Source organism: Penicillium angulare, assembly GCF_028827245.1.
Source record: "Penicillium angulare strain IBT 27051 chromosome Unknown utg000004l_segment0_segment0, whole genome shotgun sequence".
In the NCBI taxonomy this organism is placed as follows: domain Eukaryota; kingdom Fungi; phylum Ascomycota; class Eurotiomycetes; order Eurotiales; family Aspergillaceae; genus Penicillium; species Penicillium angulare.
In genome coordinates, this window is record NW_026623163.1 from 4,989,432 (window position 1) to 5,004,948 (window position 15,517).

At 47.8% G+C, this 15,517-nt stretch overlaps 6 protein-coding genes across 6 annotated transcripts; 1 reads left to right on the forward strand and 5 right to left on the reverse strand.

The window, feature by feature from the left end:
* Positions 1-1,059: 1,059 nt before the first annotated feature.
* N7478_005748 (carbon-nitrogen hydrolase family protein) lies at positions 1,060-2,000 on the forward strand (the record flags this gene model as incomplete). The annotated part of the gene is made up of 2 exons (XM_056921962.1): positions 1,060-1,126; positions 1,183-2,000. The coding sequence occupies 2 exons, from the start codon at positions 1,060-1,062 to the stop codon at positions 1,998-2,000; spliced, it is 885 nt and encodes a 294-aa protein (XP_056779999.1).
* A 456-nt stretch (positions 2,001-2,456) lies between these two features.
* N7478_005749 (sterol desaturase family protein) lies at positions 2,457-3,500 on the reverse strand (the record flags this gene model as incomplete). The annotated part of the gene is made up of 1 exon (XM_056921963.1): positions 2,457-3,500. The coding sequence occupies one exon, from the start codon at positions 3,498-3,500 to the stop codon at positions 2,457-2,459; it is 1,044 nt and encodes a 347-aa protein (XP_056780000.1).
* A 1,472-nt stretch (positions 3,501-4,972) lies between these two features.
* N7478_005750 (SEC14 family lipid-binding protein) lies at positions 4,973-6,508 on the reverse strand (the record flags this gene model as incomplete). The annotated part of the gene is made up of 4 exons (XM_056921964.1): positions 4,973-5,494; positions 5,555-5,929; positions 6,013-6,154; positions 6,228-6,508. 4 exons carry the CDS (start codon positions 6,506-6,508, stop codon positions 4,973-4,975), a joined length of 1,320 nt encoding a protein of 439 aa, XP_056780001.1.
* Positions 6,509-7,735: 1,227 nt separating this feature from the next.
* On the reverse strand, positions 7,736-10,549 carry N7478_005751 (putative transcription factor (Snd1/p100); the record flags this gene model as incomplete). The annotated part of the gene is made up of 2 exons (XM_056921965.1): positions 7,736-10,255; positions 10,412-10,549. 2 exons carry the CDS (start codon positions 10,547-10,549, stop codon positions 7,736-7,738), a joined length of 2,658 nt encoding a protein of 885 aa, XP_056780002.1.
* A 1,548-nt stretch (positions 10,550-12,097) lies between these two features.
* Positions 12,098-13,246, reverse strand: sod1 (superoxide dismutase SOD1; the record flags this gene model as incomplete). Its single annotated transcript, XM_056921966.1, has 5 exons — positions 12,098-12,120; positions 12,178-12,274; positions 12,372-12,523; positions 12,612-12,791; positions 13,234-13,246. The coding sequence occupies 5 exons, from the start codon at positions 13,244-13,246 to the stop codon at positions 12,098-12,100; spliced, it is 465 nt and encodes a 154-aa protein (XP_056780003.1).
* Positions 13,247-14,139: 893 nt separating this feature from the next.
* N7478_005753 (sedoheptulose-7-phosphate:D-glyceraldehyde-3-phosphate transaldolase TAL1) lies at positions 14,140-15,370 on the reverse strand (the record flags this gene model as incomplete). Its single annotated transcript, XM_056921967.1, has 4 exons — positions 14,140-14,760; positions 14,855-15,138; positions 15,239-15,250; positions 15,313-15,370. 4 exons carry the CDS (start codon positions 15,368-15,370, stop codon positions 14,140-14,142), a joined length of 975 nt encoding a protein of 324 aa, XP_056780004.1.
* Positions 15,371-15,517: the final 147 nt, after the last annotated feature.

The following is a 15,517-nucleotide window of genomic DNA, read 5'->3' on the forward strand; positions in this document are numbered from 1 at the left end:
TCATCTTCCCTTCCATCTTCCCTTCCGTCTTCCATTTTTTAGACCACCTTCCAGACATATTCCAAGCAATATTCCAATCTTCAATCTTCTCATCCTTTTATGCACATTCAAATTTTGATTCTAATATCTTCGTCAACATTCTATCTTCAAGTTAACCACCCATATTTACTCCTTTGAGTATCTTCATTCTCCAAACCTTTACCGTTGAGGTTTTCATTGTGTTCACCCATCCCATTTCGACTTCTCCATCTTGCCTCGGTCTACACTTTCACCCACGGCAAAGTTTAGCTCATACTCGTCATCTGCATTTCTCCCCTTTATCTCTGAATATTTCATACTTCCAAAAGCTTCCACAACCAAAGGGCCCGAGCCGAATGAGGCGGCGGAGTTATACTAAAGTTCATAACCACATCTCCTATGTACTAGTACATAGTAGATTAATCTGGGCAAATTAGAATAACATTCATTCATCTGACCTCTCAAAATCAGTTTTCTTGTTGGCTATTCCCACTGATAGTTGACAGACCCTTGAGCCATTAGCAAGGACCAAAAGTTCATTTCAAACCTGGTAGTAAACCCATCATAAGATGCATACCTTCAAGTTGTAGTCTGGCCTTCTACTAGGCCAGAGCATTCACAGTAAACTATATACAGACTAGTAATATGCAGCCTCTCCAAACACGATTATCTCTATCATTTCAGTCGTCATTGAAGCCGCACTGCTTAACGTTGTTTTAGCCTGCCGCGGCCAGCTTAAATGGAGGTCATACCACAAATTAAGTTCCTCTCCCCTTGATTATATGCAAACAATCGATGAAGCAAGCCGTGGATCGTGGGGCTCGCTTAAAGTTCTTTCGAGAGTGGTGTCATCCAATATTTGGAGTCAACTCGGCAATTCAGCTCCAACTCTTGGGGTAGCGCTCAGATCTCCAACAGATGTAGCTATGGCACGAGACATGTAAATGAAAAGCCCATGCGCATTTTCTCGTAAAAGCGTTTTTTACATATTCTGTTTCTTGAGAACCTCCAGCTTTCTTGAAATCCACTCAAATCGTCAAAATGACGCGCATTGCTCGCGAAGTTCTCCAAAAGTCACTTAAAGTGGCCTGTATTCAAATAGCCAGTGGTAAGAGAACGGTCCTTTCTATCGCGTTGTGATGAGAACACTCTAACAAAAGTCAGGTCCTAACAAAGCCCACAATATCTCACAAGCAAGACAAAAAGTGTTAGAGGCAGCAGCGGCGGGCGCCTCCCTTGTTGTCCTTCCAGAATGCTTTAACTCCCCATATTCCACGGGAAAGTTTCGCGAATATGCCGAGCCATTATCGCCACATCCAGATCCTAACAAAGCTCCCAGCTTTGCTGCACTGTCGCAGATGGCTCAGGATACTGGTGTGTTCTTGATAGGAGGGAGTATTCCGGAGTATGACGAATCGGGCAAAATATACAACACAAGTGCAGTATATTCTCCACAAGGAAAACTGCTTGGATCCCATCGCAAGATGCATTTATTTGATATTGACGTTCCTGGGGGCATGTCGTTTCACGAATCGGATACTCTCTCGCCTGGAAACGACCTGACAGTCATCGAATTGGATGGATATGGGAGGATTGGTCTCGGAATATGTTATGATATGCGATTTGCTGAGCCGAGTACCATTGCAGCTCGACAGGGTGCTTTTGCATTGATTTACCCTTCAGCATTTAACACTACCACTGGTCCTCTTCATTGGGAACTTCTGGGTCGTTCTCGGGCTGTGGATAATCAAGTGTATAGTGTTTTGTGTTCACAGTCGAGGGTACCGGGTTCTTCATACCCTGCTTGGGGGTATAGTATGGTTAGCGATCCTATGGGTCGAGTTGTTGCTGGCACGAAAGAGAGTGATGATATTATCTATGCGACACTGGAGCCAGAAACGATCAAGGAAACTCGGCAAGCTATTCCCATTACCCACCAGAGGAGACATGATGTGTATCCAGATATCGCGCAACTTGTTTAAATTGCATGAATCGAAGTGATGGGCGCATTTCGTCTTTTGACTAGGTATTTCTAGTCATTTATAGGCTTACGTGTCTGCTTACCCCCAAGGTTTACTTATCGTTGTCGGGGTCAGCGGCGCGATACATTCCTTGAGCGCCCTCTGTGCACAGCACCATGACCCGGACACTGCTGGTAGTATAAGCCCATCTACACGGAGACTTATAAAACTGAAACTCTTTCACATAGTTAATGGAAGATTTATTTTTCAAATCCATCTGAGTTCATTCAATCATCGGTATAGACATAAAATATAGCATGGTATAAAACAGATTTGCATAAACAAATCAAAATCAAGGCGAGGGCTCAAATCCAAATAACAATCCACTCCATCCCACACTTTGTGCTGAGAAAGATAATCCTTTCAACTCATATATATACAGCAGCATACCCAAATATCCATCCATTCCCCGCGATTTTAAATCAACGGCATAGGAGATTGGTTCACATAGTCAACATTATGATTCATAGACTCGATGCGATCACAGCATGTCCCGAAGATACGATCCCAAAGCCGAGTCTGTTTGCCATAGTTGTAACTCTTCTTCCACCCCTTGCGGTGATGCAAGTCGTGATCCTCAATAACAAGCTCGGCATTGAAATAGCGAAGAAGCCAGCTAAGGGTGCAAGGTGGTGTAGCATGAACACGAAGACCACTGTGGCCCGCCAGCTCGGCGTACATAACGTACATGTGGCAAATCCACCACTCGTAGAAACCCATAGGCATGCCCATCAGCTTCATAGAGAAGTAAGTCATCAGAGGAATACCGGCAATGTCGAATAGTTCCTGTTCCAGATCCGCGTAGAGGGTGAGGAGCGGGTTCGGGTGCTTGGTCAGGTGGTGGGTGCGGTGGTACTTCCACATAGGCTCGAAATCGTGCATAATACGGTGGTACCAGTAGAACCAGAAGTCGAGGATGATTCCATATAAACTGATTTCGAGAAGCAACCAGGGAATGCTAACATCAGCGGGTGTTTCCTTAGTACGATAGGCGAGGAAGACGCTGAACATAGGGCGGAAGGTTGAGGTCGATAACAGGGAGCGAACGACCTTCGCGGCGCCGACGTCTGGAACGCCATCACGAGCGTGCTTATCTCCGTCGAAGAAGCCGTGGGTGTGACCAAGGCGGCGGAGAACGTGGAGTTCATGAATGGCGGTGGCCTTGAAGGCGAGACAGTAGAAGATGAATGCGACAATGGGCCCAAAGTTGTGGCCTGTATATCTAATATAGGCTTGTTGAAGCAGGAGTGGGATCACCGAGTGCACGATAACCCAGCGGTGCATAGACCAGTCTGGAACGTATGGAACACCATCTTCTTTGAGGTGGACGGGTACTTCTTGGTCGAGGTGTTCGGGGTGGACGTCGGTTAATTCGTAGAACCAATGGGCGAGTGTCCACTCTGAGCGAGCCTGCTGGCGCCAGGTGGACTTCATAGAGTCCTTAGGATTTCGGTCAACCATGGCATATGTTGTTGTTGCGCATATACTCAAAAGCACTTGTTGATCGTGTTAAAGCCGTTAATCCAAGTTTATGCTAAGGGTTGCAATGTCCACTTTTTCCCCGGTGGTAATCATGGGGAGTGGGTTTTATTTTAAAGGGTTTTACGGAAAAGGGGACTGGAGTCATTGTTGATCCACTAAACCAGTTAGAGGGCTTCGGCATCATGTGAATCTCCACTCTCCGCAAAAATGAGCCTCGGACTGCTTCTAAAATCAGTTGGACTGTGTCGATCCTATCTGATCCTGGAATCACATTTCCTCCCCAACATTTCCGGGCTGGGTTCAGGGCCCGGCTAGTTGGCTAAGGCGGTTCCAAGGTTTTATCAGTGGAGCCTTTGTTAGATCATGCACGGAGCTTTATAACCCTATTCGGCCTAGTAGGGGAAGCCTGGATCAATCATGTTCATGCGGGCTCAAGCCATGATGTTGCATGATGCCATCAGACACATGGAATTAGTCTGGCTGATTGATATCAAGTGATAATCCAGGTACTGTCGAACCTTTTCAATCATGTTGGAGAAAATGCCGTGATGTTAAAATAACACAATGATCGGAGGATACATATAGCGATGGAAGCAAAACGCTTAGTCAGGAGACAAGGAAACGTCTGAAGACTGTGATTGGTCCATATTAACTCCATCCTTTTCAATGTTGACTCGTTCATTTTTGTACGAAGTGCTAACCTTTATGGGCTTACAGAGGTGGCAAGATCATCAATATGGTGCCTATGTATCCATATCGATCAGATAAAACCCCGTATAGCATTGTACTCAAATTTGCGAAAGTGGGTCATATCGAATTTCAGGCAGAAAAGATGACAGGGGCCATGTGAAACTGGTAGTATCTAAAGAAGCCTTGGGTAGCAGATACCCTAATGTCATCATTGCATGTTAATTGTAATATAATGTAGATCTAATCGAATGACATACATTGTTTCAAACTTGAAGCTTGTCTCTGTATTTCCTACTCTCAAATGAGATTATATCAAGAAGTGAAAAAGAAGATAAGTATCTGAGTATATTCTATTTACCAGGGCGTTTCCGAGTCCATACCGGGGGATATTAACATAACAAAGTCCAAACACAGACCCAATGACCATATCGACATAATACTATCTCGTGGTTAGGCAGAAAGGTAAACTGATAACAAAAAAAGAAAAAGCAGTAGAAAGAAAGAGATCGGACTCGCCCGATCAAAGCCCACAATGATGGAGCCTAGAAAGAAACCGAAAAAGAAGTTTAATGATGAGAAATGTTGGGACCTGAGCGGTCCAATCTAATACGAAATGCACATGCAAAGTAGTGATCCAAAAAAATTAACAGGCAGACACAATCAATGCTAAGCGAACCTTCAAATGAAGCCTCGGTTTATGTGATCTGCAACTTGTGCGTTGAAGACTCTTCCCTCACCCCGCGCGGGTATTCTATGTGCGTCTATGCCACGGTAGTGGTCTGAGTCTCTTCGCTTGCGACCTGGTCAACGTTTACCGCCACCTTCTCGTTCTCTGTAGGAACAGGGGTTTCAACATCACTGCTCGAGGACTCGGTCGCCTTTTCGCTTTTCTCCTTGATCTCTGTAGATGCGGGCTGTTCTGTGCGGGAAACTGGCACGGGGACAGCGTTCCGTCGCTCCTTGCCGTCTTCGGTGCCCAACACTTCGATCTGATCGCCCTTGAATAGTATCGGACCTTTCAGAATTTCCGTCTTGTCGCCCGCTTCAACCTGTACATTCTTCAGCAGTTCGTTGGCAGCTCTGTCCGTGTTCGGCATGTCGCCCCATTGCCACTTCAGTTCGCCACCATACTGCTCAGGGAAGTTGGAGGTGTCCATGAAAGAGCTGAGTGTGGGCTTCACCTCCGAGGCGGACAAAATAAAGATTTTGGACGTGGTGCCAGGGTCGAACCAACGCTTGATCCATCCCCAGACAGTGGGGAAGAAAGCAGGCGCGCCGATAATCTATTGAATGGTTAGGACTCGGTATGGGTTGAGACTAAAGATGATAGGACGGAAACATACAAAGATTCGGTCCAAAGTTTCGGGGTAATGGGCGGTGGCCAATACACTAGCATCTTGCATATGGCTCTTCAAGTTCCAAAACTGCTTCAATCCAACACCGCTCACGTCGACGATGTTTGTGGAGGCTACAATAGGTGTTTCGGGATTGGGTCTGGGCAAAGAAGAGCAAAGCGGCATGACGAAACCGAGCAGATTCTCGTAAAGCGCAAAGAGGTTAAGCAATCTTGCGGGAACAGAAGAGGACTTGTGACTCTCGGGGGTCCCAGTGTTCATGGTTGAGTTGTAAGCGGCCATCTCCTTCGAGTTAAGGTGGCGGATCTCGAAGACGTAGATCGGGATACCACGGCGATCACGACGGCCAGTCCATTGAGGATACTATAGAGCCCGAGGAGAGTGATTAGAATAGAACTCTGCGTATATAGATATACGAGGGAGAGGAGGTCGATTTGGGTACACACCATTCGTCGCGACGCTTCATACGAGTCCACGCCAATATTCGCATACAATGACTCGATGGCATTCTCCTTGCGCCAATCCTCGGTTTCCTTGAATTGACCCCACGCACCCTCAACATCAAACTTACGGGCTCGCAAAAATCTCCTATAGACCCTATCAGTATATCCTTATCCCGCGCATCGCTTGTAGAGAATCACGCGTCTGTGGTGAAACATACAACAAGGTTGCATCATTGTGGCTAGCAGGCTTCTCCTCCGCACCCTCAGTTGGTTCCACAGCTGCAGTATAGTACCCATGCTCAGCACAGACCGTCTTAAATTCGGCCAGTTTCTCCTCTTGCTCCGGTGTAAGGTGGTTCAAGTGGCCGGCCAGCCATTCGGTGCCTGCGGCCGCAGTGGCGGAGGCGGCAGGGTCGTTCTTGGACGCGGACGCGGTTTTAGAAAGGGAGGCGTCCTGCTCGGAGGCCTGACTGTGATGGGATTTCGTCCGCCAGAGCATGGTGATCGGATCGCCGGGTTCTGGACTTAAATATGGGGTAAATGTTTAATTTTCTTTTTGGGATAGGATTGTCCTGATGAGATGTGGCGGAGGTGATCGGAGATCGGGGAGAAAAGGAGGCGGTCAACGCTGTACATTTGTTTCTTTTCTTAGTCCCCTCGCCGGGTTTCCGGTATCTTTGAGAATGCCCTAACTATATAACTACCAGAAACTATTCAAGTAAAAAACTCCAAAAAATGCGAAGATTAAACAACATCCCATCTATCAAGCTTGGATAAGATGTCGCTAGAAGATAGCTCCAAGCTTTGAAACTAATCTAGATTTCTAGGGGACAAAAGTACCAAGCCCAAAGAAGACTAGGATTTAAGATTCCAAGTTGATACCTAGCCCTTTCAATCTCTCGGATAGACGAATACTGATTATATAGACCAGGAACTGGAACGATCTGGATCCTCAAAATATCTTAAAGCCCGTGTGTGCTTCTAGTTTAATCTGCCTATCACTTTTTTGCAAATTAATTGAACGCTTTAGTATTTACAATAGGATACTTATAGGAAAATGCAGGCCATGGATAACAAAGCACTAGCATGGCATGTGGTGTTTAGTTTCTTTACTGTAGACATGGCGCTATTTGCAATGGGATCGAATCTCCCAAAACCGTCATCCACTTTGATTCAAAGAGGCTGTTAAGGATTACGCTTTCAAATCATTCAAAATCAATGGTGTATACAGAAGACAGACTGAGTGTCTCAGCGTGTCTGTGTAGGCTACTATTATGATGTAAATATAGGATTATTTCCACAGAGATTGGTCCAAACGTCCTGTGGTGAACTTTGAGCCTCACCGATGAAAGCCTGTGATGGTTCCACTGAAGACCACAAAAAAGCTGGGGTACTATATTGCCCCGGATTGGTAGTCATTCAAGAGCTTCACTCATAAGAATAAATAGAACTGCCGAGTCTGTTTCATTATTAAGTAAAGCACTGTGATACATTAGAAATAAGGCCTTATATAGGGACTATAATATTACCAATACACAGAGTTTTACCATTGGTATTTCCTACAAAGCTACAAGGTCAGAATTGAGATGAATAAAAACCAGCTAAAGCAAATTATACGACCATGCGTAATATATGGCACGGTATGTTTTCATCGTGCCACTCCCAACACTGATTTTTTGTACAGAATGCGTCCCCCGAAAAATAATTCTCATAGTTACAGGTATATTTAATCCTCGGTGAGGTCACCATACTCCCACATACCGCGGCGTTCTTGCTTAGCCTCGTCCTCGAGAGAGCGCAGCTTCTCCAGAGTATCGGCCGAAGCACGCTCCCACGCCTTCAGCTTACGGGGAACCATAGCCATACCCTCGTGGATAATATCAGCGTTGATGCTCTGGTCGAGGCTCTTTGACACGGCTGGGTCCAGAAGAGTGACGTGCAAAGTGCCATCGTTGTCAACGTGGTCGACGTTGGCAACGAGCTGACGGTCGAAGGCCTGGTCACCAACGAAGTTCACGGCATCTTCAAGGTAGTCAGCGGATGTGGGGAACTGGCACAGAGAAAGCACAGCATCGATAGCCTGGGGGCGGAGCTTTTGACCCGAGAACTGGGGCTGGGTGAGTGGGCGAAGGTCGGACCAGGGCAGAGTTTCGGAGTTTCCGAAGTCGACGTATACCACCTCGGCGGTCTGCTTCTCGCGGTCGTTGCGGCGGACCTTGCCGCGGTACCAGTTTCCATCCTCACTGAATTGAGCAGCGACCCAATCGCCAGCTTTAGGGGGACCAGGAAGGGGTGTGTCATTGGCCTTGCTAAGGTGGAAGGAACGGAAAGCAGACATCAGCTCGGTCAAAGCACTAGTTCCGTTGCCAATCTGCTGGATCTTGATACGAGCTGATTCAGGATCGATGTAAGTGACCATAACGTCACGGTAATCCTTCTGGCGTTGAGTGACCGCGACGTCGCTCTCGTTACTAGCGTTGTTGGCAGCCTCCAACTCTTCGGCCTCAGCGGCCTCCTTGCTGGGGTCCCAGTCATGCCAAAGACCCTTGCGGCCTTCCTTAGCACGCTCCTCGGCAGCGAAATATTCGTTGGCGTGGCCGGACTTCTCAGCAGAGTATGCGTGCACGGTAGCGAAGCCCTCCTCAAGCAGAATCTTGGTGAAGTTCTCCTTGTTTACGTACAAGGTACCGATGAAACCACCAACCTTGTCAATGGTCTCAACATCAATCTCAACATCACGCTGCATGCAGCGGCGGTTGGCCAAATCGTGAGCTTCCTGACCAAAAGGCTCACCGGCCTCGCTCGGCCCGCGAGCAGATCGGGGAGCACGGATGCCAGAAAGAACAAGGGTCAACTTGGCATTCTCGCGAGGCACGATGACGGTAAAGCGAGATCCTGACTTCACGAAGTCGACAACAGCGGGAATGCGCTTAGAGCGCTGCAATACACCAAGCTCAAGCTTGGCCTTCTGAACATTTTCGGAGTAGTCCACGATCTGCTTAGCCTTGGGTGGCTTGGGGGACCACATACCACGTGCTTCCTTCTGGGCATCAGCCTCCGCGGCAAGCAAGGAATCGTAGTCGGGAGATCGATCATCATCATCCATACGGTGACGGATAACAGAGGCATAGCCAGCCTCAACAAGGGCCAGACCAACATCAGTGTTGCCCTGTAAAACAGTAGCAACTTCACGCTCCTCATAACCCTCATTGGCAGGCTTCTTGCCATTAACTGTGACCTTGACATGCTTGGAAATGACCTGCTTACGCAGGAACTCCTTTGCATCGGCGGCGAATGGAGCCTGCTTAGGGTCAGATGGCTTGGGTTGACGAATGCTGGTAAGGCTAATCTTCTTCTCCGCACCAGCCTTGTTACGGACAAAGATGGTATCAGCGTTCAAAACACGGGTAACAGTGTAGTCGCCGGCGGCGGCACCGGTGGCCTTAGATCCAACGTGGCCAGTGAAAAGACCCTTGCGGGAATCCTTGGCAGTGTTCTCGGCCTGGCGGAGAAGAGCCATATCGGCACCAAGCATTGTAGAGTGGTGGTCCTGGCAACGAGCAAGACCAGCCTCAAGAACAAATCGAGCAATGTTTCCATTGGGGTGCAGCAGAGTAGCCACAAGCTGGCCCTGTGGGGTGACACCAACTAATGAAACCTTGACCTTACGTTGTAGGACTCGTGATTCCACGAACTGCTGTGCCTCGTCTCCAAAAGGCTCGGCTGCTTGTTCCTTGCCCTCGGCGGTGGTACGCTTCGCAGATGGCGCCCGGATACCGGCCACAGCAACCACAGCCTGAAGATGCTCATCAGGGGACAACAGCAGACGAAGCACCACGCGGTCACCGTTCAGGACCTTCTCAATGATACCTTCCAATTGCTCGCCCTTATATTGAGCCACCAATGCGGCGCCGTTTGACAGTTCATAGCTTGTATCGATCAGGCCCTTGCTGGAAGCAGCCCAGACACCCTTGCCCTCGTCCTGTGCCAGTGCCTCGAGCGCTCGCAGCCGACCCAGCAGCTCAAGTGTTTCTTCGGATTCATCACTGCGCTTTCCAGCCTCCTCGCGGACCCGGCTCCATCCCTCCTGCACACTGATTTCGGGCAACTGGGCGTCGAAGCCGGGCAGCTTGATGATACCGTATTCGCGCTTAGCGCCGGTGGGGATGGTGTAAACAACGTGGAACTGGATAACCTTGCCGACCAAGAGTTCTCGGAGGAATTCGCGGGATTGGAAGCCGTATGCCTATAGCAATTGAATCATCTGTTAGTTTCACGAGTCACTCCGGCTGAAGTGCGGACTGGGATCTGCATTTAAAGAAGCCCCTGGGGCATTGAGCCCCAAACGAATTGTTGCAGTCGCTTGACCGCACGGAGTAGTTAAGACCAATGGAAATCATACCTCATCACCCTCCCTCCTTAATCTGGGCGCAGAGACATAGGCAAGGCTCAGAATGCGCTCTTGTGTGGGATTGGAGACATGCGACAGCACGACAGTGTCGCCCGAAAGGACAGACTTCACGCGAGCTTCGAAAGGCATGCTGAAAAAATGACACCGCTACCCCACAGATTCAACACAGAATTATTAGAAACCGAAAAGAGAAGATAATTGAACAAATAAAAGGGAAGTTGATAAAGGGAGTAGCCAGCTTCGGAGGAGAAACGTGGCCCGTCTACCGGAAACCTATTTATGGTCTTTTAAGACCGGCAGAAAATAAGATTACCAGTAATACAGTGACAACCGCCCGATTACTTGCACAATGCCCAGGTGACATCTATGGCAAATGCCAACTACTTCCAGTTTACTATATACTTGTCTGTTCGTAACCTCAGGGCTGTATTGCGACCTGTTATTTCATTTATATCTTCTGCGATGTTGATCTTACCTGTGGGCTTTTAGGTTTCCTTCGTCTAGCCCTTTCTGATGACTTTGATCTCAGAAGGAAGGACTCGGAAGTAGATGCGATCTTCGATGTTATTCGTAGTTTCTTCGATAAGGTCCGAGTCCCGATAACTGAAATTTCCTTCTGGGGGCATATCGTGAACATCGCCTTTGAAGGCGCAGCTGTTACTATTCTAGAAAGAGCCTTTATTTTATCGATCGTCTGATGATATACTACAGATGCCTCAGTATATTGCACATTGCTGGTGCTTGTATCGATTCAAACCCGAAATGAACATACCTTGCTAACCTTCTGTGTCAAGTTTTTCGGAGCTTATATGGGGCAGTATGCGAATAGTACAGTTGCTGCGAATGTCTGTGGTACCCCGGTGTGGGATGAGGATCATCGGGTTGTTGGATTTGTATACTGGGTGCTCGGGGAGGGAAGGCTGCTGATTTTACTCACTTTGTCTCTGCTGAATATCTGGTAAATGGGGGCTACAAGTTGAGTGATGCAAGTCCTTCTAAGCTTAATTGTCCGATGGCTACGTCAAGATGAAAACCTGAATTTATCGACTGGGCTTTTTGCTTTGATATGTCGGTTTGCTGTAGACAAGTTTAACTGATATTTTGCTAATCCCTCTCGATAATGTCCATCTAATACCAATGATTGCAGTTGAGCAATGAGAATATCTACATCTAACTTGTAATTTTCCAACTTTGCATGCAATACTTGATTTAAGCTAAGAACTTTCAGAGCTCAAACCTATGTGTAGGAGATCATTATAGTGTAAAATAAGGCTAGGTATTCCAGTAAAGGCATCGACTTGAGCACCTTATACTGATACAACCGCACTGGCCCTCCAGGGTCTATAGAAAGTATACAAATTACGGAACATTGATTACAGAGACGGCGGTATGAGAGGCGGTGAGCACTATGGACATGATATGTTCCCGCGATTACACCATTGGCCCCGTACTGTGGGGGAAAGCGGTCTGAGCATTGACCAAGTATACAAGAGCTACAGCTTGTGAACAGGAAAGTCCCCACTACTATAGTCCTCAGATTCCTGATACGAACAAAAGATTATGATATAATGGCATTGAATTCATCTCGTCCTAGCCAGGAATTCTCCTGAACTTTTCATCTCAAAAGATGGAGGGATACCAAAGCCCAACTATCTGACTGGAGCTGGTTCAGCAAATTTAAGCGGCAATACCGATGACACCTAAATACTATCAGTATATGACTTCCACTGTTGAAGATATTGGGAGCAAAAACTTACCGCAAGCAGGGCGGGGACCAGCGTTACCAGTCTTCTTGGACTCCTCGTTACCACCCTTACCGAGGTCGTCGGTACCAGCGTGGACGACGAGAGTACGCTAAAAACAATATTAGTATTGGCCAATCACGCAATCCAATCATGATATGATCTGCTGGAATCGCAGATGCAAGGGGTAGAGTAGAGCAGAAACTTACGCCCAGAACGCTCTCGGCACCGATCAGCTTGACGAGCTTGTCCTGAACGGAACCGTTGGCGTTACCCTCAGCATCGGTCTTGAAGTTACCAAGGTCACCGACGTGACGGTCAGAGTCGGTGGGAGCACCGTGGGTCTTGCCGTGGGGGTTGACTAGGTTTTATGGTTAATTTTTCATAACGAATAGACTAGAGATCGGCATGGTGTGGTGTGGTAGGGTCTGGCGTGGCATGAAGCTTACAGTGGGGACCAGCGGAGGTGCAACCGTTGGTGTTGTCACCGAACTGGTGGATATGGAAACCACGCTCAGCGTTGGAATCGTGGCCGGAGATGTTCCAGGAGATGGTGGTGGGGGCGCTCTCCTCGGTCTGCTCGAAGGTAACAGTACCGGCGACCTTGGAGTCACCACGAATAACAGCAACTAGAAGTCATCATTAGTCTTGTTTTCAAAGCCAATGTCAAGCATGTGCATGTGCAAGTGTATGGATAATATAGGTAAGGTAGTAAGATTCAAATTCCAGAACCCAGATAGAACAAACTATCAACCAACTTCATCTGAACCTCCCGCTCCCGCTCCCGCTCCTGCATTCCAGACGGAAGCACCCAGTCCTCTAGCAAATAACGAGCGCCGAGGACCCTGAGCTTTCTACAAGAAGGTATTCTCAGTGGAGAGAGAGATTGCAGGGAGAGAAGCCGATAGGTTCGGGCAATTCCCCAAGGTGCTCAAATGTGCTCACCCCAAGGTCCTTTGCCACGAACCGTGGAGAAGCGAAGATCCAATAACAGACAATCACGAGAATGATTGCAGATCTATATATGCAAAAGGGGGAAAGATAGAATTCATAGATATCAATAACACTTACCAGCCTTGACCATTTTGACGGTTATGATTTCAAATTGAATTTGTTTTGGGAGAAAAATTGATGGGGAGAAGATTGAAGAGGAGGGAAGCGGGAGAATAATAAGCGGATCATGTTGACGTGACTGCGGCACCGGGAACCTTCCACAGCGGGAGAGGTACTGGTTACTTTCTGATTGGTGTAAACTAATATGCTAGATGAAGTACCCAGTACCTGATTACTGATCCTAGGTTACCCCCCACCTTCCTAGACGGGACGAGGGGAAATGACATAATGCCGGACACATCCTAATACCTATCAGTTCATAATTGACTGTAATCTCCACCTGAACATATAATTGTGTTATGAATCTATATTTAATCAAGCTACCTACTGATTGATCTGTATGGGAGAATTGATTGATCTGACAATTCGTCGTGGTACCGTGTCACGCCGGATCAAAAGCAGTGCGGGGTTCACTCATGGATGCTCAATAAGCAGACCTGGTCCAGACTCTCCTCCAACTGCCCTTATACCTGCCCCAGGTGCCCCTTTTCCGGTATAAGATTGGCAGAGCATTGGCCGAGGCTACCTATAGGATTTCTGCCTCTCGAAAACTGGATACATACGGCTATACATCATTCATACATTTACCGAGTGAGACCCGAAGGATTCGAAGCTTGGAAGGAATCACTATAGCTATAACCATGATTTCAATCTACCCCTGCATCCATGCAAATCTACATTCACTTCCATAAAGAAAAGAAATTTGTGAAAATAGATATAATTTTGATAAAAAAAAGTATGAACATAAAATTAAATTCATCAATTCGTTCGTATCTACCGATTCCAGCATTTTGAGGATCGCCAATTTACAAATCATAACTTAAAAGGTTATCGCAGCAAAGAAAAGAAAAGATCAAAATCCATCTAAGCCTGGATCTTAGCCTTAAGCAGATCCTTAAGGGTAATAGCATCAGCCGCAAACTTAGAGATACCCTCACGGAGCTTCTCAACACCCATAGCCTCCTCGTTGAAGTCGAAGCGGAAATCGGCCTCGTTGTGCAGGTACTCGCGCTTAGGGATGTTTAGACTAGCAGCGCCAGCAGAGTCGAGCTTCTTGGGCACAGCAGCGGTCGAGTTGTACAGGTCCTCCAGCAGGTTGGGGGAGATAGTGAGGTAGTCACAGCCAGCAAGCTCGGTGATCTCACCAGTGTTACGGAACGAGGCACCCATGACAATGGTCTTGTAGCCGTGCTTCTTGTAATAGTTGAAGATGTCCTGGACGGACTTGACACCGGGGTCCTCCTGGGCGGTGTAGTCGCGCTTGTTGGCGGCCTTGTACCAGTCGAGGATACGGCCAACGAAGGGGGAGATCAGGAAGGCACCGGCCTCGGCGGCAGCGATGGCCTGGACGAGGGAGAACATCAGGGTAAGGTTGCAGTTGATGCCGTGCTGGGACTGCAGAATGTGAGCGGCCTTGATACCCTCGTAGGTGGAGGCGATCTTGATCAGGACACGGTCCTTGGAGATACCGTTGTCGGCGTAGAGCTAAACAGGGATTGTTAGTTTTTTCTCTCTATTTTTCTTTTTTTCTTGTCATGCATGCATGCTCGACAATTAGTTAAAGGAAAATGTTGCATACCTTGATGATCTCAAGGGCCTTCTTGACTGAGGCATCGGTGTTGAAGGATAGCTTGGCGTCGACCTCAGTAGAGACCTTACCGGGGATGATCTCCAGGATCTGCTTGCCGAACTCAACCAGGAGACGGTCCAGGGTAGCCTCAACCTGCTCGTCGACGGTCTTGCCGTTCTGCTTACCGTAGGCGACGGCAGCATCGATCAGGGCAGCGTATTCAGCCTTCTTGGAAGCAGCCAGGATCAGGGAGGGGTTGGTGGTGGCATCCTGGGGCTTGTACTTGCCGATGGCTGTAACACGTTAGTTTCTTTTCTTCACAGGGAAAAAAAGGGTACGACACGATCGATCGATCAATCGATGGCGTCTGTAGAGAGGGAGGGAAGTACATACTGGCAAAGTCACCTATACAGAGCGAGTTAGTGGGGTGTTCAATGCATGCATCCTGGATGATCGGTGGAACTTACCAGAGTCGCAGACCACGACGGTGCCAGTGGCCTTCAGTTGCTCAAGAGAAGAAGACATAATGATTAATTGGTATGGGAGATAATACCAGATGGAATTGAAGTGGGATGTAAGAGGAATGAAGAGGAAGAGAAAAGTGGCGATGAGAAGGTATTTGAATGGCGGTCCATGGAATCCCAACCAGACCAGCTAGTCATAAGGCGGTAC